The following is a 23,070-nucleotide window of genomic DNA, read 5'->3' on the forward strand; positions in this document are numbered from 1 at the left end:
TTTATAATTTTTAAACACTCAAAATATTAAAAAAACACACACTTTCTTATTTTTGTCACTTTCTTCCTAATTCAGGCTGAATAACAAGCAGATGTTTCTTAGAAAGCTCATCAAGGAGGCATATTTATACAAACTTGATTAGTACACTTCTTGACTATCTTCCCAGTCCACAGCCAGTAATCTTCCATGATAAATTCCATTTAAAAAGATCATATATCAAGTGGATCAACATGGAAAGTATCATGCTAAGTGAAATGCGTCAGAAAGAGAGACAAACATAGAAAGATTGCACTCATCTGTGGAATACAAAATAACAGACTAGGAGACTAATACCCAAGAATAGTAGAAATAAGTACCAGGAGGTTGGCTCCATGGCTTGGAAGCTGGCCTCACAGGCTGGAGGAAAAGGCAGCTCAGATAGAGAAGGGAACACCAAATAAAATGTGGTTGGAGACCAAGAGCGGGAAGGAAGATGCTGCTGAAAGTAGACTAGAGACTGAATACAATGGCCACTCAACACCCTATTGCAAACTACAGTACCCAATTGGAGAGAGAGAACAAAAGGGAATATACTACCACAGAGGCAGGGTGGGCTGGGGGGAGTTGGGATGCGGGGGTGGGAGGGATACTGGGTTCATTGGTCGTGGAGAATGGGCACTGGTGAGGGATGGGTGCTCAAACACTGTATGAGGGAAACACAAGCATGAAAATGTGTAAATCTGTAACTGTACCCTCACGGTGATTCACTAATTAAAAAATAAATAAATTGTTTTAAAAGATCATATATCTTTTCCATAAAAAGATCACACATACATATCTATATATGATCTAATGTCATATCATATATCATATCATATATGATATAGAATATGCATATATAGATATATCATATCATATCATATCCATATCATATGTGATACATATATCTTCAAAGTTAGAAACATAAGCAGGTACCTAAGCACAGGTAACTAGGGAGGCATCTAGAGGCAGGAGCTTGGAGTGGCCCATTCTGGGAACTGGGCAAAGATGTTCTGTTCTGGTCATAAATCATAAAGCTGACAAGAATAAAACAGAAGGACCCAGACCCTGTTACCTAGATGGGAAGGGGAGCAGGACCACAAAAACAATTAGTAAATTAATAAACGTCTCTGGGACTTACAACAGAAAGTATCCACCACAAAGATTCCCAGCAATCCTACCCCTCCTGGCAAGTCCCATATTATGCCTCCTGCATTAATGTACCTCAGCATATAGTCACAATATGAACAATTGAGAAATTCATTTGTTTTTTTAATTTATTTTTATAAAGTTGTTCACAATAATTTGTTGCATTTAATATTCAAACACCAATCCCACCACCATGCACCTTCTCACAACCATAAGAGCAAAGTGTGTAAAAATTGTTGTATTTCGTATGGATAGTCCTTCAAAAACTAGAAATTGAGCTTCCATATAACCCTGCAATACCACTTTTGGGAATATATCCAAAGGATGCAAAATAACACAGAAGGAATGACATTTGTATCTATATGTTCATTGCAGCACTGTTCACAATAGCCAAAATCTGGAAACAACCCAAGTGCCTTAGAACAGATGACTGGTTAAAGAAACTTTGGTCCATCCAAACAATGGGATAATATCCAGCTATTAGGAGAAATGAAGTCATGAAATTTGTTTATAAATGGATAGACAGGGAGAGTATCATGCTAAGTGAAATGAATCAGAAAGAGAGGCACGGACATAGAAGGACTGCACTCATTTGTGGGGCATAAAATAACATAACATGAGGCTCACACCCAACAACAGTAGATATAAGGGCCAGAAAGACTACTCCATAGTTGGAAGTGTGCTTCATGAGTGGTGGGGAAAAAGCAGCTGGAACAGAGAAGGGATCACTAAGAAAAAGATGGCTGGAGGAATTGGTCAGGATGGGAGATGTGTCCTGAAAGTAGATAATGGACCAAACATGATAAACTCTCAGTATCTGTATTGCAAACCATAATGCTCAGAAGTAAAGAGAGAGTATGGGGAATACTGTCTAACATGGAGGCAGGGGGATGGTAGGAAAGTGGGTGTATACCGGGGATACTGGTGGTGGGGAATGTGCACTGGTGGAGGGATGGGTGTTTGATCATTGTGTGATTGTAACCCAAATATGAAAGCTTGTAACTATCTCACGGTGATTCAATAAAATAAAAAATAAAATAAATAAAAATATATATAAAAAATTAAATTGTTGCGTTTCATCCTAGAGCCATTTAAGCCCTTGTGTAAGAGGTTACAAACATGTATGTCAAATCCAAACAAATGTGTGCTATTTTGGTACATCACTGGGCTAGAGTACAAAAGATAGCTCCAGAAATTCTGAAATTTAGAATATGATTATAGAGCAGATTCTCTCATGGGTAAGGCATATATTGCTCCTTCATGGAGCTCTATTTCGAAGTCTGTGGATCTTGGATGTTGATTAGATCACATGGCACCGGGGGCAGTTTGTGGGTGTGACTGCCAAGCTACTGGCAAACTATGGAACTGGGGGGAGGAGGCTCAGTCCCACTCCAAGTTTGGAGATCTCAGTCACAGGTTACACATACCTGGGTTTTCCTTCTGGTCCCCTCATGGGTAAGATTTGTTGGAGCCTGTGGACAGCGGCCTTCAGCATGGCTGCAGTTGAGTTCTGGAGGTTTTTGGCTGCCAATTGCTGGGGTGGGGAGGGCAACTCAACCTGCCCCCCTTCAAATTGCCCTGATGAAGACAGCCTGACATGGGGCAGGAACGTTCTATCAAGAAATTCATTCTTTAGCTCTTCTCATCTTCGTCCCACAACATTTTTGTTTCCAGAAAAACTCCAATAAAAGTGCTCTGTGTACCTAATCAGGGTTACAATTTCAGGTGATTGCCTAGTGGTGGTTTGTCTTGACATTAAATAATTAAATCCTGCTTTCTCACCTAAAGATGTTTTCAGGGGCTGGAGCAATAGCACAGCGGGTAGGGTGTTTGCCTTGCACGCAGCCGACCCGGGTTCGATTCCCAGCATCCCATATGGTCGGTCCCCTGAGCACCGCCAGGGGTAATTCCTGAGTGCAGAGCCAGGAGTGACCCTCTGTGCATGGCCGGGTGTGACCCAAAAAGCAAAAAATAAAATAAATAAAATAAAATAAAGATGTTTTCAGTGTGACTGACTGAACAAATTCCATCACAACACTCCAGCACTACCTATGGTCCCCAGGGCACAGTCAAAAATAATCCCTGAACACAGAATACCCCCCCACCCCCACACACACCTAAATAGCAACACCAATTAAAAAGAAATGTTGAGGGGCTGGAACGGTAGTACAGCAGGTTGTGCATTTGCCTTGCATGTGGCCGACCCAGGTTCAATCCCCGAGTTCAATTCCCAGCACCTCATAAGGTCCCCTACACACCACCAGGAGTTATTCAACCCTGAGCATTGTTGGGTGTGACCCAAAAAGAAAAAAATGTGGAATCACATCACTGTGCTGTACATCTTACGTAAAACTCAGGTTCGGAATGGAACAAACACAAAACACTACAGTCAATTGATGTATCTTATGTAGTTTCATAATCTTTGATAAATCATAACTTACTCGAGCTTCAGTTCGTTCATATCTAAGTTGACGAAATTAAGTTTGTTGAAGATGACTTAGGTAGAAAAGAAAATTTCACAAAAATTTTGCCCAGAAGCTCAAAAAGAATTTCCAATGACTACTACACAACTTGGTACTTACTCTCTTATGTAATCCTCTCCCCTTAAGTATGAAAACCTATAACCTGCTTCTAATCAATGTAATAAAATAATGAGGATGGCATGGCACTTTAATGATTAATTATGTAAGAAAGGCTACATCTACAGATGGAAACTGGTCAATAGATATCAGGATATATTCTGTCAGACAACCACAGCTATTAATTCTGTCAACAACCTGAACAAGCAATTTCAATTCCAGTTAAAATTCCAGACAAAGCGTTACCTAGCCAACACCTAAATTCTCATCTTAACAAACTCTAAGCATAGGACCCAGGGGGCTGAAGCGATAGCACAGCGGGTAGGGCGTTTGCCTTGCACGCGGCCAACCCGGGTTCGAATCCCAGCATCCCATATGGTCCTCTGAGCACTGCCAGGGGTAATTCCTGAGTACAGAGCCAGGAGTAACCCCTGTGCATCACCAGGTGTGACCCAAAAAGAAAAAAAAAAAGCATAGGCCCCAATTAAACTGTGCCCAAAATCCCGACTCATGGACATGATGAGATAATAAATGAGTGCTGTTTAAAGTCAGTAAGACTGTAGTAATGTTACACAGCAATATGAAACTAATATAAGGGCGTGAGAAGATAGCAAAGAGAGAGATGCATACTTTACAATGCACAGACCCCAGTATGGGTCAATTCCTGGCACCAGATGCCTCTCACAAACCTAAACAACTTTGGGTCTTGCCCTAGGAGGCCTCCAAATACATTTAGGGTGGTCCTAGTTGTTTCTGGCATTTCAGAATCTGAGAGGCATTGTATCCTTGGACAAAGGCATTGAGTCACTCTACCCAACTGGCTTACTATGACTGGGAGTCATCCCATCGCCCCATCAGCATTCACTATTTGATAGCCCCACCTGCCTTAAAAAAAAAAAAACTAATATAAGTGGAGAGTACAATCCTCTATTTTGTTCACTCTCAGCACCAGAAGTCAACATATTCTCGATAAATAAAATATGCAAATATCAAAACTCTGATTTAGTCATAAGTTTAAACTTCAAAACTCTCACCCACAATCCAATATCAACTCCTTCAAGTATTCCATTATTCTGATACACAGGCATCTTTCTTATGACTGGATGACTGAAATAGTTCATACCCAAGATAGACTGGCCACAGTGATTGCCTAGAGTATAGGAGACATGATCAGACCAATAAAGTTAGAAACTTTTCCACAGGATTTTAAATTAAAACACTAGAAGTGGGTCACAGTGACAGTACAGCAGATAGAATGCTTGCCTTGAATGCAGCCAGTCAGGGTGAGGTACCAAATATGGTCTCCTGATCCCTGTCAGGTATGATTCTGAATGCAGAGCCAGGAGTAAGTACTGAGTCCTCCCAAATGTGGCCAAACAGGGTGGGGGGAAGCAAACAAACATAACTGGAAGTAAATAGAGACGCAAACTAAAAGAGAGGGAATTAGAGTAGGTCAGCAACCATCTTTCTGATTTGATGAAGAAACGTGAACTACTGTCTTGTGACAAAACTTTAATATCATAAGCATCAGCAGTTTTATATGGTAATTTAACATACAGAACTCAAGGATCCAACTCAGGAATTAGGCAATTTCATGATAATATAGATACAGATAAGGATTTTTATCTATAAGCAAGGCAAGGAGACAAACTGAAGGTGAAAAAAGTCATGAAAGTACAGAAGATACAATGAAAGAGTGTGAAACAACCCAATTGTACATATTTGCTAGTTCTATTTTCTGTTATATAAGCTTATTCCTTAGTTACATAAGTCAATTCTGATTTTGCTTTAGAAGTTCATTTACTTAGGTTTTTTTCACCCTAAAAAATAAAACAATAAAAAATAATAAACCATTTCTTAAAAATTGCAAGAGTAGAATGTCTATCATATTCCCTAGGGAGGACATTTTAGATATTAGCCATTTTCAACAATAGGTCCTTTATTTCAAAAAGCTAGTGTCTATTAAACATAATTGTTGAATTGTTGTAGTATATATAAGTGATTTTAAATTTTAAAAAATCTAAAATAAATGAACCCACAAAAAGTTAAACATATTCTTGGGAATATATAGAGTGACAAAAATGTGAGGAAATCTCAAAGTAATGTGACTGAATTTGTAGCTCTGACATAACAGAATACCATAATATCACAGCACCAGTGTTGATTTAAATGCACTGTTCCTATATATACTTTATAAATAGGTAACTTAAAAGGAATCTAATTTAAAATGTTATTTAGATGTATTATTATAAACAAGGCAGCTTTTGTAGCTTAGATTTAGAAGAACTATTGGCAAGAGAACAAATGAATAATCAATAATGTTCAAATTATTACCACTAAAAAAGTACATTTCCACAATAGAAATTTATCACAGAGAAACATGGGACAAAAATATAAAAACTCTTCTACTATGCTGTATTAATATTAAATCTGAAAGTTACTCAAAACAGAAATGTAATAGATAGTTACAAAAATCAACTAAATTTATCTAACTAAAAATGCAGTATAAGAATGTACAGCATTACGAAAAATAATTACTACAAAAACAACTGTTTATCCTCTGCTGACTGGCATTTTAAAGAAACTCAATTCTCCATAGCAACCTGTCTTAACACCAGCAGATAAGTACAGGTTATATTTAGATATGATTGCTTTTCAGATGACAATTCTGCTTTTTCTTCATATTTAATACCATGATCCAAGGAACCAAATATCATTTGATCACATTGTAAGGTGAGGACAAATAAATCAAGGGGGATGAGAATGTGTTTTAGAACCACAGAAAAGATTGTTTTCCACCAAAGATGGAAAAAGATGTAAATAAGTATATAAATGTAAATAAAATTTTATATCTAAGAATGTTACAGGTGCAATTATCCAATTTACTTGTGATCTTAAACATGAAATGTCATTATGAAGCACTAAACAATCTATAAAATATAAATAAATTTTAACCCATGTATTATTTCTTAAATTAATAAACTTGAAGTTTTTAACTCCAAATAAATTCTTTACAGGTAAGGTGTAATGAGAGAAATAGTAATATGAGATAAGGAACATAATACAAAATAAGGAACATAAATTAATTAAAATGCTATTACAAAAGTACTGTGGATATGTATTTATACTTTATAATACTGATGATAGTAAAAATAATATCTAAGTGTTATACAATTACTTCAATTGTATAAACTTTTGAAACATAAAAGTTTCAAAATAATAAGCATTGATAATATGAATATTTTTGCTTTCTCATAAAATACATCAAGATCATACAAAATAAAATTTTTTTTTCCAGTTCTAGATGTACCTGGAACTGGATGCCAGTGGGCCTGTATTCCCACCCTGATAATTGCAGGTTGACCATGTGGAGTCTTTCACCCTAACCTCTGACTAGTCTAAGGGACAGCTAAGCTGGACAGGAAGAGTGTCCCCAGTTCCAGAGGAATTAGCTTACCTGTACCGCTACCCTGACTACTGTAGATTAAGCATGCAGGGCCTGAACCCATCCCCGTGACAGAGAGACAAATCAGATCCTAAATTGCCTCCAGACTTGGAGACAGCAGCAAGAATGAGCCCTGGTAGGAAGGACATCAAGTTGACACGGTGGAGACTCTGTCTTGCCCCCTGACCCTGGGAGGGAGCCAAACTTGACTGCAGAGGCACTCTAGATTTAGAGAAACCAGCAGGTCTGTGCCCCCACCCCAACAACTGCAGATTTACCATGAATGACCAATGCCCTTCCTCTAAAATCCAAGAGGGAGTGCCAAGCCAGATCACAGAGGTCCCTCTAGACTTGGAAATGCTGGCAGTCTACACTCAACAGCACCAACAACAGGAAAGCATGAGATGGCTACTTGGGGACAGGCTGAAGCTCATCTTTAGCTTCCACAAAGCATTAAGAACAATGAAAAAAAGGAATTCTGTCTCATCAATGGATGGTGACAAAGTATAGAAAGTTTCTGAATTACATCAAATCTCTCTATACTGCCTGAAGATGACTTTAGAACAACAATCCTCTCAATGTTTAAAAAAAAAGTCATTAGAATAGGGGCTGGAGTGGTAGTATAGTGGGTTGGGTGCATGCCTTGTATATGATTGACCCTGATTCCCCTGATTCTATATTCTATATTCCATAGTGTCCCCTAATCCCACCAGGAGTAATCCCTAAGCGCAGACCCAAGAATAAGTCCTGAGCACCATCAAGTGTGGCCCAAAAAGAAAAAACAACAACAAAAATAATTAGAATATAGAATAAGCTCGAAGATAGTCTAAAAATATGAATGGACTCATCTAGCAGAAATGAAAGAGTTAAGTAATACACTTCCATCTCAGCATAATGGAAAACAGTAATAAACTTAAAGACAATGTGTACAACTTTCTCAATGGAGAAGAGGTAGAAGAAAAGAAACTGAAGGAAAAAATGAAAAGTATTTAAGGGATATTGTTGACAATTGGAGGAACAACCTCAGAATCATAGGAAATTCATGTATGGAAAGAATACATGGTGGTAGAATACATCAGGTGGTAGAAATAATAGCTTAGAATTTCTCCTATCTGAAGAGGTAGACTGGTACACTGATCCAAGAGGGACCCCAAGGCACAAAGAGTGTCAATCAAAATAAATCCAAAAAATAATAACATATAATAAGATAAAGTCACTGTAATCAAAATGGCAGGAACAAAGATACATATATACTCCTTGAAGTGACAAGAGAGAAGGAAGGACATGCATACAAGCAATATAACCACAGGATTCACATCAGATTTCTCAAATGGAACACTACAAACAAAAGAATGAGACAATATATTCAAAGTAGTAAATGAAAAGAACCACCAGTGGAGAATCCTCTATCCTTGAAGATGAAGGGGTGATAAAAAAACATTCCCAAACAATAATGAAAGGAATCTGCCACATCTAACCCAGCTCTGCTAATAATACTAAATGATCTCAAAATAAAAGTAAAGGTCAGGAGTCAATGTCCACGAACCACCCGCATGCCATGTAAGCTCATTCACCAGCCATGAAGCAGAGACTCATACATAAATCAAGTTACAGAGGCTCTTCTAGTTCCCAGGCTGAGTTTGTTTGGTGCATCCCGGAGTGGGGGCTGAGGGAGTCAAAGGGTGGGGGGCAGCTGTACTGAGAAAATTACCTGGCACTGTACTATGACAATGAAGGTTGGGAAACCCCACCTACCCAAAAAGAACCCCAGCAGCTGAAAACCTCAACAGTCCACAATCATGGCCGTGCTCCTGGCGAGACTCCACTGCTTGGAACTAGCCTCATCCAGAAATTAATCTGTTGAAAAACTCAAGTATGCAGGTTTTGTGACTGAAATCTCTAGGCTTTAACGGAGTTAGGAATGGACTACCACTCCCAACAGCCTGTACTTCTTGGCACAACTCCAAAATCCACCACTTATTAAAAAATTTAATAATCAGCTGTATCACCGTGTTAAAAATTTTAGACTTCCTGGAGACCAACATCTCAAATTCTTCAACACTGATAAACTAGGAGTAGCACACCAGATAGGATGTGATGTAATGTAGAAGGCATCCAATCTTGATTAACAAAATATTAACACAGAAGGCTTACCCTGTAACAACATCTTAGCAATCTCTTATACAAGGGCTTAGTGGCTCCATGGTGAGATACAACAATCTTCAGTAACTTTCTTCTGAGGAAACATTTTTTTGATCATTCTTTTAGCAAAATCCTAAATAAAGGATGGATACCCAAAATATAAAGCACTCACAAAACAACAAGAAAAATAAAAAAACAATGACCATATAATGAAATGGAGAGGAGAGGTAAAGAGACAATTTCCTAGAGAAGCCACAGATATATTCAATAGGCATCTGAAAAAAAGTGTTCTCTGTCACTTACTATCAGGAAAATACAAAACAAAATGACGACAAAATGACATCTCACACCATTGAGAAAAGCATATTTCAAGAGGACTGAAATGACTAGTACTAGTAGGGATACAGTGAAAAATGGAACCCTCAGTCACTGTTGGTGGAAATGTTTGGTTCAGCCTCTGTGGAACATGGTATGGAAGCATCTCAAAAATGTAAAAAGGGCTTCCATATGGTCCTGTGATTCTACTTCTTAATATCTCTCCTAAGGAATCAGCACGTACTGCATTACCAGGAGAAATTAAGAAAGCAGTGGCAAGTAAAATTAAACAATTACTGGGTAATTAATTTGACTAACTAAAAGAACTGACTCAGAGGATGACAGATTCCATACAAAGGAACTAAAGAACACAATAGTAATCTATAGTAGCAGAACTGCACATATAGAAAACTTGAAGACATAATAAAAGCCAGCATTGAAAAAAAGTGGTAAAGAAAAGATAAGCGAAAGAATGGATGAGATTGTAAGGTACTTAATGGATAACAGCAAAAGGAATAATTTCCAAATTATAGGAATAGCAGGAGAGGAAAAAGGGAAGTGGGAAAAACAACTGATGGAAGCTGATAACTTCCCCACTCTCTGGAGAGTGACTGCTATACAGATTCAAGAGCTTAAAGAGAACCAAGCAAAATAGATTCAAACAGAATACTAAGACACAGAGTAATCAAAATGTCAAAATCCAAAGAGATTTTTTTTAAGCATCAAGAGAGAAGAGAAACCTTAAATATAAAGAAAATAACACAAGAATCACAACAAATTTCCCATATGAAATGGAGACAAAAAAAGAGTGGAATGACATATTCAAATGACTAACTGAAAAAAATTTTGGCCTAATGTCCACTACCCTGAAAAGTTCTCATTTAGGTGTATGTGTTGGGGGTGAGGCTTCAGGGGGGGGGGCGGGAGTAGGTTAAAATATTCTTAGACCAAAAAAAAAAAAAGAGCTGAAAACACTTACTATTACTAAAATTGCCTGAATGAAATATAAAAGAACACTTTATATACAAAATAGCTAACTGTAGAAGCAAAAACCCCACACTGAGAAATGACAACACAGCCCTTTATAACAATAGTTTCCCTGAATGATAATGGATTGAACCCTGCCATCAAAAGACATGGAGGTATGGATCAGAAAACAAAACTCATCCATTTACAGGAAAGAAATCTAAATTCACAGGATAAACACAAGCTCACAGTTGAAAAAGTGTGTGTGTGTGGGGGGGGGGCGGGGGATCATACAATCCAATGATAATTTTTTTTTAAAAAAGCTGGGAAAACCATACTAATATCAGACAAAATATCATTCAATCCAAGAAAGTACAGATAGAGATAGAAACTGCTTTTTCATAAGGGTACAATAGTTCAAGAAGTACTAACTCTGACACATACACACCAAATGTAGGGTCATCAAAGCTTAGAAAGATTTGTTCATAAATTGAAAGTAACATGGATGGTAACAGAGTAGTTTGAGACTTCAACAATCTGCTGATCTTACATAATAGATCAATTAGAGTATCAGTAAAGTTAGAAAAACACAAAATGAAGAACTTGAAGATCTGGGACTAATGGATATCTACATCTTCAAAAATCCAAATACACATTCCTTCTAGAGCACATGAAAAATATGCCAGGATAGATCACATATTAGGATATAAGACAAATCTACAAAAATTCACAAGTATAAAAATCATATCAAGCTTCCTATTAGACCACAGTGTCATGAAACAAAATTAGCCCTAAGAAGAATACGTGGAGAAACTCTAACACCTGGGGATTGAACAACACACTGCTAAATAACTCATGGATCAAAGAGGAAATCAAGGGAAAAAATTTAAAAATTCCTTGAAACTAACGATAATAAATAAGCTATCAAAATCTTTGGAACACAACAAAAGCCATACTTTTGCTTTGGAAATTCATAGAAGGAAACTAATAGCAACACAAGCCTAGAGGAATTAAAAAAAAGATAAAATCAACAATCTAAACATACAACTTAAACATCTGGAGAACGAACAATATATGAATCCAAAGACAAGCAGACTGAAAAAAAATAATAAAAAGCAGAGCAGATTTCATTGATATAGAATCCAAGAAAGCAATACATAAAACCAATGAAATCAGAAGTTGGTTCTTCAAAGGAATAAATAAAAATAAGGAATAAATAAGATAGACAAATATTTGGTTAGAATCTCAAAAGAAAAAATAGTGTTCAAATAAATAAAGTCAAAAACAAACAGGAAAAATTACAACAGAAACTCAAGATATCATGAGAGGTTACTATGAACAACTCTATACTCTGTTAAGTTGGAGAACCAAGAAGTGGACAGATTCTTAGGAACATGTAATCTCTCAAAACTGAACAAGGGGTAAGTAGAAAGTCTGAACCACAAGCAAGGACACTGAAACAGAAGTAAAGAATACCCCCCCCGAAAAAAATCCAGATGGGTTTACTGATGAGTTTTATCAAACCTTCAGAGAAGACTTTCTGCCACTGATCCTTAAGAATCTTGCAAAATATAGAAGAAACAGAATTCCTGTTTCTTCTATATTTTATATTTATATTTATTTTATATTTATTCTTCTATATTTAATATTACACTGATATCCAAAGCCATAGACTCAAAACCAACCTTAAAAGAAGGACTAAAGTGGCTTTTGTAAGACAAGGAAAAACCCTACAAAAACAACAAACCCCACAGAAAGATGACACAAAATCCCATGACAATAATCTCTCTCAATGTCAATGGCCTAAATGCACCAATTAAAAGACACAGAGTGGCAAAATGGATTTGGAAACAAAACCCAACATTCTGCTGCCTACAAGAAACACCTGAACAGTCAGAGCAAACACAGACTCAAAGTCAAAGGATGGAAACAATCCTGCAAGCAAACAACTCCCTCAAAAAAGCTGGGGTGGCCATACTAGTATCCGACAACATAGATTTCAGGTTGAAAAAGATTAGAAGGGACAGCAAGGGTCACTTCCTATTTATCAAGGGATATGTACAACAGGAAGAAATCACACTCTTAAACGTATACGCACCTAATGAGCGACCGACTAAATACTTAAAACAAGTCCTAACAGACTTTAAGGAGGACACTGCTAGCAACACAATAGTAGTCGGAGACTTCAACACCGCCTTATCACCTCCGGATAGATTGACAAGAATAAAACTCACCAAGGAAATACGACACTGAAGGAAAAAATAGAAGAGGGAAGCCTAATAGACCTATACAGGGCTTTACACCCCAAAAAGAAAGAATACACATTCTTTTCCAATGCACATGGAACATTTTCCAAAATAGACCATGTACTGGACCACAAAATATACCTCAATAGAATCAGAAAAATAGAAATTGTATCAACTACCTTCTCAGACCACGATGCACTGAAGACAGAAGCTAACCACACACAGACACAGAGAATCAAAGAAAACACCTGGAAATTAAACAGTTTAGTGTTGAACAGTGAGTGGGTCAGGAAGGAAATCAAGGAAGAAATCAAGAGATACCTCCAAACAAATGAAAATAAAGACACGAACTACCAAAACCTATGGGACGCAGCTAAAGCTGTGTTATGGGGAAAATTTATAGCTCTGCAAGGAAGAAAGGGCCTACACAGATAGCCTGACTACACAGCTCAAGGCCTTAGAAAAAGACCAGAAAAAGGAACCCAAACCAGACCGAAGGAAGGAAATAATAAAAATTAAAACAGAAATTAATGACATGGAAACCCAGAAAACAATCCGAAAGGTTAATGAAACCAAGAGCTGGTTCTTCGAGAAAATAAACAAGATTGATAAACCACTAGCAAGACTCACAAAGAAAGATAGAGAGAAAACCCTAATAAATCAGGAATGAAAAGGGGGACGTCACAACAGAAACCAATGAAATTCAAAAGATTATCTGAAGAGGCATTTCTAAAAATAAAACTTTGATTCAATCTTTTTGGTGAACATCAATGCAAAAATCCTCAACAAAATCTTAGCAAACTGAATCTAACAACATATCAAAAAGAATTATGTACCACAGAAGTAAAATTCATTCCATGGATACAAGAATGGTTCCATATATGCAAATCAATTAATGTAATATACCACATCAGTAAAAGGAAAGATAAAAAATCGTATGATCATAGCAACTGATGCAGAGAAAGCTTTGGACAAGACCCAACATCCATTTATGATAAGACAAATAGGGTGAAATGAATCTCCCTCAAGATAGTAAAGGCTATCCATAACATTACCACAGTCAATATTATTCTTAATCATGAAAAACTGAAAGCATTCCTACTGAATTCAGGTATAAGGTAAGGGTGTCTATTGTCTCTACTCATTCAAAATTGTACTAGAATACAGTTGTATTCTTAGAATACAGAATTGTACATCTTGGTGAACAACAGCAATCAGGCAACAGAAAGAAATGAATGAGGTCTGAATTGGAAAAGATGTCAAAATATTTCTATTTGAAGATGGCATGATAATATGCATAGAAGATGCTAAGGAGCCTACAGAAAAATCTCCTAGAAACAATAAACCCATATAGCAAAAGTGGCCAGCTACAAGGTCAATACATAAAAATAGATTGCAGTCCTATAAACAAATAATGAATCAGAGCAGAAGAATATCAAAGAGCCTATTCCATTCAAAATAGTATCCAAAAATTCAAGTACCTAATAATTAACAGAACAAAGAGATGGGAGCTCAATACCAGAAAGACCTCAAAAACACTTAAAGAAAAACGATAGAAGACCTTAGAAAATGGAAAAATATTCCATGCTCTTGGATGGGAAGAATCAATGTTGTCAAGATGACTGTTCTCCTAAACTACTATATAGATTCAATGCAATCCCTATCCAAATTCAGAGGACATTCTTTAAAAATTTAGAACAGTTTGTAAGACCCCAAATAGCCAAACCATCCTGAAAAATAAGAAACTGGGAGATATCTCATTACCTAACCTGAAACTATACTATAAAGCAATTGTGATCAAAACAGCATGGTACTGGAATAAATTTATATTCTCTGACCAAGGGTCAGAATAGAATTTCCAAGGACAACCCTATATCTATGATCAACTAATTTTGACAAGGGGCTCAGGGCATGAAATGGAGTAAAGATAGTCTCTTCTACAAATGATGCTGAAAAACTTGGATAATCATATGTAAAAATTAAAGCTGGGGGGCTGGAGCAATAGCACAGCGGGTAGGGCATTTGCCTTGCACGAGGACGACCCGGGTTTGATTCCCAGCATCCCAGTCTCCCGAGCACCAGCAGGAGTAATTCGTGAGTGCAGAGCCAGGAGTAACCCCTGAGAATCACTGGGTGTGACCCAAAAAGCAAAAAAAAAAAAAAAAAAAAAAAAGAAATTAAAGCTGGATCTGTATCTCACACCTTACATAAAATTTAATTCAAATGAATCAAAGACCTTGAGTTCAGAACAGAATCTATAAAATACACTCTAAGCAGAATGCTCCAAGATCTGGAACTCAGGAGTACTTTCAATAATACAATGCTACTGGCAAAGTCAACAGAATCAGAAATAACAAGTGTAACTATATCAAATTAGAGTTTCTGGATGATCAAAGAAACACGAGCTAAGCTGGGCATGGTGGTGCGTGCATGTAGTCCCAGCTACTCGGAAGGCTGAGGCCATAGGCTCGCTTAAGTCCAGGAGTTCTGAGCTATAGTGCGCTATGCCGATTGGGTGTCAGAACTAAGTTCGGCATCAATATGGTGACCCTCTGGGAGCGGAGGACCACAAGGTTGCCTAAGGAGGGGTGAACCGGCCTAGGTCAGAAACGAAGCAGGTCAAAACTCCCGTGCTGATCAGTAGAAACACGGGCTAAAACAAAAAGAGCTAAAACAAAAACATCTAACTGAATGAGAGAAAATATTTGCATTCAACACATCAGATAAAGGTTTGATAGCCAGGATACAGAAAGTACCAACAAAGATCAACAACAAAAAAATCAACCAAACAAACAAACACCATCATTGAATAGGGACTGCTCTGAAAATCAACAGGTGGCCAACAGTCACCTAAAATGCTCGTCATCACTTATTAGGGAAGTCCAAATCAAGATGACAACAAGATATCTTCTCACACCAATGAGAATAGCATGTAACAAAAATGTTAGAATAATCCGTGGTGGTTGGGGTATTATGAAAGAGGAACTCTCATTCACTGCTAGCGGGTATGTTGCCTGTTTCAACTTTATGGAAAACACTATGGAGAAATCTCATACTTTAAAGAATTGAGCTGCCAATAATACCCAACAATTATATTTCTAACCCCAGGACTCAAATATATTCATTCAATAAGACATATGCACACCATTATTCACTGATGCATTTGCAAGTACAATAGATAAGGAATCAAACTTGGTGCTCAATGATAAATAAGCTAATCATGAAGATATGAAATATAGACATAATGGAATACTACACAGCTATAAGGAAAGATGAAATCATGGAATTTGCTGCAATGTGAATGGGACTGGAAGATACTGTGTTAAATTAAGTAAGCAGGATGAAGGGGAAACACAGGATGATCCTATTTGTATGTGGTATAAAGAAATCTAGATCAGGGAATCCAATGTTTGAAAAAGGGAAGTCTAGATTACCTTTGGCCTAGAGTATAGAAAGGAGAAGAGTGGGGAAGGAAAGAAATCAAGGGACTGTGGGAGAAATCAATGGGAAGCAGGGTTCAAAGTGATCTGAGTACATCAGTGATATAAAGGAGTAGTACAGCTAAATATTCAAACCACATTTTAACAACCTGAAAACAAGATATCTAAATTTCAACAACCAAACTGAAAATGGTGCTTGTCAACATGGCAGGCTAGGGATTGTTGGAGGTGGGTTTGGGGGAACCTGGGATCTCTAGTGGAGGTTAAAAGACACTGATTGGCATTGTAATACAGTATGTCTAAAATCCAACTATGAATAACTTGTAAATCCTGAGACTTCATCAATTTTTAAAATCTCTGATACAGGTTTCAACATGGTATCATGACACTTAAACAAGACTTCTACAGTAAAATTCGTAGAAACATAAGGTAGAATGTTCATTGTCAGAGGCTGGGGTAGGGAATAATGGTGAGTTATTTAATGGTATAGACCTTCAGTTCTGCAAGATGAAAAAGTTCTTAGAATTGGTTACACAATAATACCTATATATCTAACAATACTAACACAAATTGAGGGTACAATTGTAGATTTATGTTAAAGCTATTTTATTACAGTTTAAAACAAAAAGATTATTGATGTTTTACTTCACCCATAATGTAGTTAATCCAAAATTTAGAATCGAAATATTTTAGTCATCCTTTTTAAAATTATAAGTGCTCAAAAGTCTGTAACATCTTTTTCAAAATAGTGAAATAAATGAAGCAAAAATAAACTGACATAAAAACAAACCAAAAAGAAAGTATTTTCCAAATTGTTTAAAAGTATCGAAAAACATAAAGCCCACTTTTTGTACTCTAAAGAAAATCACCAATACACCATATTATCAATTACATTTCTACTGTTCAGAAATGATCTATTCTTATATGAATTAGACACTCCTTCCTCCAACATACATACCACATCTAGAATGGCCCTAAATTTTAAAAAAACTTTGTAAATTATGCCAAGTACAACACACCCACTTACAGCATACAATACACATACAGACAGCATAACACAATAAGTAGTAGAAAAAGCTTCCACATTTTTCTTTTCCAGTCTTGTATTATTTTCTCTCTTTTGAATCTTTGAATCTTAAGCAACTTTTAATAATTTATACAAATCAATCTGAGTTAAAATTAATTATAATGGATAGTTTACAAGTAATAATTAACCTAAATGTAAATATGGCAATAAATGTTCATCTCATCACATAGTCAATAGGATTTAAAAATATTTTTTTTTCTAATTTATTTTTTATTGAATCACCATGCGGAAAGTTACAAAGCTTTCAGGCTTAAGTCTCAGTTACATAATGCTTGAACACCCATCCCTTCACCAGAGCATATTTTCCACCACCAGAAGTTCAGAGGAGCAGCATTGAGTTTTATAATTTAAAGTAACAAGCATTTATCCACAGAGGACAAAAATCAATTACAATATGCTAAAATTATCTGATATGCCAAAAACAGTAATAAGTCTCACAATGGAGACGTTACTGGTGCCCACTCAAGCAAATCGATGAGCAATGGGATGACAGTGACAATGACATTAAATGCTACATGTCACATTTATCTTTCAAATGTTAAATGTACAACACTTCAAATTATAAGAACCTACTTGGCCCATCTCCCACAGCCACCTCTATGTTGACCAGCCCACCAGCCCTAGATCTCTTAGGAGATGAACACCAAGCAGTTAAAGTTCATGAATCCTATGGCTGAAAACTCCAGGGTGCCCACAGGAGGTGGGTGGGCCAAGTACCTGGACTGCAGAAGACATGACAGTTGCACCCACACCTCACCACTGCAGCCATGCCAACGGCTCAATTCCCACACTTCACAAATATTCTCTGCAGAGAGGCCAAACTGTGAATAATTTCAAGTACCCCAGTGCCTAGGCTGAGAATTCTGGTATATTCTTGGAGTGAGGGAGGACAGCCTCTTCTACCACTCATTCTTTCAGAAGCCCTAGCTGTCACACCACCAATCTCCCATATCTGATACCATGTCAACTCACTGGCCCAGAGCATATATCCTGAAGTCTCTGGGCCACATGTGGCTGCGCAGTACCTCCTAATTCTCCAATACTGAAATTACAGTAAGAACACACTAAATAAGATGGGCAAGTAAGTAACATAGATATCAACTAAACTAAACAAACAAAAACAATAACACAGAAAGTTCAACCATCAATAAACAACATAATAAATTCTTAGACAAAGACAAGAAACCCTGTGATCAGATATAATAATTTCATATAAAATTTTATTTTCTATATTTATTATTTTAATATTGAGGCTATGTTATCTAATCATTTTCAACTCTAAAACTGTGTCAACAATTATCATTTTGTGTACATTAAATTGAAAAACTTATAAAAAAAGAAGATAACTAAAACAAAGGTTTTGTAATACAACTCAAATGGACAAATGATACAAATAACAGAGGAAATAAACCTTTATTTTTTTATAATTATAGATAGAAGAAAAGATTTTAAGATACTTAAATAGCTCATTTCAAAATTTAATGTGTATTCAAATTGTTAATTCAAATAAGCACAAGGCATACTCATAAGCAGAAGTGAATGTAATGTTCCCCTAACTTTGTGTCACATTTACTTCCTACTAGATATAACAAAAACAAGTACTCTCACAGTAACCATCCAAAGAACAGAGCTCCTCAGCTAGTCTCTTATAAAGACTGATTCCCCTCAATATTATCAAAATTTACATTTCACTTTAATTATTACAATAGATAAAAAATTGCAGCAAAACTAGTAAGTCTTGTTAACACATTTATGACACTATCTTTCTTTTCTCCAGTGGTATCCCTCCTTCATCATGTTCATGCAATATAGCTTACTCAGTTCACTGAGACACAATAATCAGCTTATTACAAATGAAAAGAATTTTGGGGTATGTGTTAAAGTTTAAAAAAAAATATAAAGGGCATATCATATTATTTTATTAGCCTGTAAAAGAGTATGACTCAATTACTTTTGTTTCTGCTTTTTTATTCTCCTTTGAGATAATAAACCCCTCACTTTCTAAAATTATATTTCTCTCTTCCTTTCCTTTCTCTTTCACACATATACATACCAAGACACATAAATCAATTTTGTTTTTGTACTTTGTCCACAGCATATACCATATAAGCTATATATTATATATTGCAGTGAATGTCAATAGTAACCAGATAACCTGGGATTTATATTTTGATCTTTCCTTCACTTTTTATCCCATCTTTCTTTTTTGTTTTGGGGCTAGAGCTAGCAGTGCTCAAGGCTTACTCCTCGCTTGTACTCCAGGATCACTCCTGGCAGGCTCACAGGATCATATGGGGTGCTGGGGATCAAACTAGTTTGACTGCATTAAAAGCAAGTGTCCTAGCCTCTGTACTATTATCCTGGCTCCAATTCTCTCTTACTTTCTAAAAGCATTAGTTATTAAAATATTTAATACATAAACTATTCATTCTATTTTATTTTATTCTAATGCTATTTTTCTTGATTAAAATAACATGTATATTTCATTTTACAAACTTTTATTGTAGTCTTGAATACTCATCAAATGCCAAAGATTTTTTTAAAGGAGAGAATTTTTAGTTAAAAAAGTATCTGACATATTTCCTACTCAGTACTGCAACATAAACTATTAAACTCCATATAATTAGTATATAAAAATCAATCTATCTAGTGTAAATTACATCAAGAATTTGAGGATAGAGCTAGTAAAACAAGTAGGGTACTTTCCTTACATGTGGTCAACTCAGGTTTGATCACTGGTGCCCCACAACCCATAGAAGTGATCCCTGACCTACTGGATCATTGGTTGGAGGTGAATGGGCGCTGGTGGAGGGATGGGTAAACAATCACTGTATGAGTAAAATGCAAACACAAAAGTTCATAACTTTGTAACTGTACATCACAGTGATTCTCTAATAAAAAATTAAAAAAAAAAAAAAGAAGTGATCCCTGACCACAGAGCCAAAAACAAGCCCTGAGCACCTACAGTGTCACCCTCCCAATTTGACAATTTTATTTTGGTTTTTTTTTTTTTTTTTTGGCGTTTTGGGTCACACCCGGCGATGCCTAGGGGTTAATCCTGGATTTGCACTCAGGAATTACTCCTGGCGGTGTTCAGGGGACCATGTGGGATGCTAGGAATTGAATCCGGGTTGGCTGTGTGCAAGAAAAATGCCCTACCCGATGTGCTATAGCTCCAGCCTCGACAATTCTTAATAAAGAAAATTCTTCCCAAATCCACGTGTCAAACATAAAAACATTCTCTCTCATTAAATTTTTACATTCTAAACTAATGCCAAGAAACTAAAGTTTTTATTAGCTAAGAGAATCATGCTGAAATTAAGATACCTGGCTACTTTAAAACAGATGCTCAAATGTTGACCACATAATGTAGTAGAGACATTAGATGAAATTTTCTAAGAATATTAAAATTAAACTTCAAATTTAGTAGTAGGCTACATGATGAATATTACTGTACATTCTAGGAAGGGAGACTGAATTCTCTTAAAGCAGTAGACTCATTATAATCATTATTCAAGTATATCACTATGGAGTGATATATGATAAAGGTTCAAATAAACACATTTATCTCAAATACTGCCTTAGTACTAGTTGTTATATTAATCTTCATATTATTAATCTGGCGTAAAATGTTCAAATATTTTATCTTCTTATTAATATAACAACTAGTACTAGTTGTTATAAAGAAACAAACATACTCAACCAGTTCTCAGCTGCAACTGTTTTATAAAAAGCCGCAGCAACTGAAAGCTTAAAATTATACTTAACATCATAAAATACTCACAAAGATGGATCTTGGACGAGATCTTTAAGATTTATTCCACTGCGATCTTCTGCAAGATTCCTGAAGCAACTATCACTCACTAAAGAGGAAAGAGAGGAAAGAAAAAGAAAATATATTTTAGTCTAGCTTTTATTTCAATTACTGTTGATCAAAATAAATTTTGCAACTGACTGTGTGGGTAAAATTTTTCCAAAGAGCAACATTGGACAATTTGTGGACCTCACAGAAATAGTGACAAATTTTAATATTCAAATATAAGCCACTCTAAACGAAGTTCATAGAAATACAATATATGAGTAAAAATATAAGATAAATTTTTGTTCTAATTTTATGTGACTAATGCACAAGGAAACAGAAACATGATACTGTTCCCATAACAACTAGAAAAAAAAACATAAATTACTCACAAAAATTTAAAAGGTATGGAGAATAAGAAAGCAAAAACAATAAACTAGAAGTAATTTGCCATTTATTCTGAGCCAAATTGGAAGAGATATGCTATCTCTTCTGAGCCTACAAATATTTCCTATTTGTGAGAAAGTCTGTCATTGAAAATGGAAGCTGAGAATCAGGGAGAGAATCCACAGAGATAACTCCATGAACTGGACCCTACATATGTAGGAGGTCTGGGATCTGTCTCTGGCACCATATGGTCCCCTGAGCACCTCCACAAGTGACTCCCCAAAACTGACTGATAGTAGTCATTGAACATTGCCAGGTGTTGATCAAATCCTCCCCCAAAAGAGAAAAAATAAAATCTGAAAGAGATACTATTAGGAAAAAGAGAAATCAGCATAGCTTTTGACAATGTGCTGGCATAAAATGTTCAAATCTTTTATCAAAAATTTGTTGTTGTTTTCCTTTTGGGTCACACCAGGCTATGCTCAGGTTTTACTCATGGCTTTGTGCTCATGGATCACTCCAGGTGGTGCTGGGTTATCTATGTGCAAGGCAAGCACCCTCTCAACTGTAATATCTTTTCCAGTACCTGCTGTAATTTTAGTCTCCTACAGAGAAGTTTAACTTAAGAGTATTACTGGTAGGTGACAAAACAATGGAACATGGAAGGAACAAAACAGACTGAGATCGAAGGCAAATGTTTTCTGTAATTTAGTGGGAATTCATAGTCAAAATCATACTACAATAGGTAATGTATACAACTTTCAGTGCAGAAAGAATTTCAGCAGGTTTTAACTCGAAACACTGACTTTCAACCAGAAGTGTATTTTAATTGAAAAGCTGTGATATATAGTTACAAAGCTTTCATGATTGAGTTTCAGTCATATAATGATCGAACACCCATCCCTCCACAAGTGTAAATTTTCCACCACCAATGTCCTCAGTATCCCTCCTGCCACCCCACTTCCCACCCCCTGCCTTTATGGCAGGCAATTTTCTTTTTACTCTCTCTCTCTACTTTGGGCATTATGGTTTGCAATACAGATATAGAGAGGCCATCATGTTTGGTCTTTTGTCTACTATAGCACACATCTTCCATCCCAAGTGACCCCTCCAATCATCGATGACTAATTTAAAAGTGTGGCAATATTTTTTAGCCAAATATATATTATCAGAACTTCACTGTCATCCCTTTGCTCATCGATTTGTTCTAGTGGGCACCAGTAACGTCTCTCATTGAAAGACCTATTGTTACTGTTTTTGCATATACAATATGCACGGGTAGCTAGCCAGGCTCTGCCAAACAGGCTCGATACTCTTGGTAGCTTGCCGGGCTCTCTGAGAGGGGTGGAGAAATCGAACTCGGGTCGGCCGAGTGAAAGGCAAATGCCCAACCACTGTGCTATCCTCCAGCCCAACTTTTTAAAATTATTTTTTCAGGGTTTTTGTTTTTGTTTTTTGGCTTTTTGGGTCACACTCAGGAGCTGCTCAGGGGTTGAT

General features: G+C 36.4%; 1 protein-coding gene across 19 annotated transcripts in view; it reads right to left on the reverse strand.

The window, feature by feature from the left end:
• GPHN (gephyrin) overlaps nucleotides 1–23,070 on the reverse strand; it is a 494,826-nt gene that overhangs the window by 341,826 nt on the left and 129,930 nt on the right. For all 19 annotated transcript variants that reach the window (XM_004612348.2, XM_055130244.1, XM_055130246.1 and 16 more), the window contains exon 2: nucleotides 21,172–21,250. In XM_004612348.2, the coding sequence (XP_004612405.1) occupies nucleotides 21,172–21,250 (79 nt within the window). The remainder of the gene's footprint in view (nucleotides 1–21,171; nucleotides 21,251–23,070) is intronic.

The sequence above is a fragment of the Sorex araneus genome, chromosome 3, assembly GCF_027595985.1.
Source record: "Sorex araneus isolate mSorAra2 chromosome 3, mSorAra2.pri, whole genome shotgun sequence".
In the NCBI taxonomy this organism is placed as follows: Eukaryota; Metazoa; Chordata; class Mammalia; order Eulipotyphla; family Soricidae; genus Sorex; species Sorex araneus.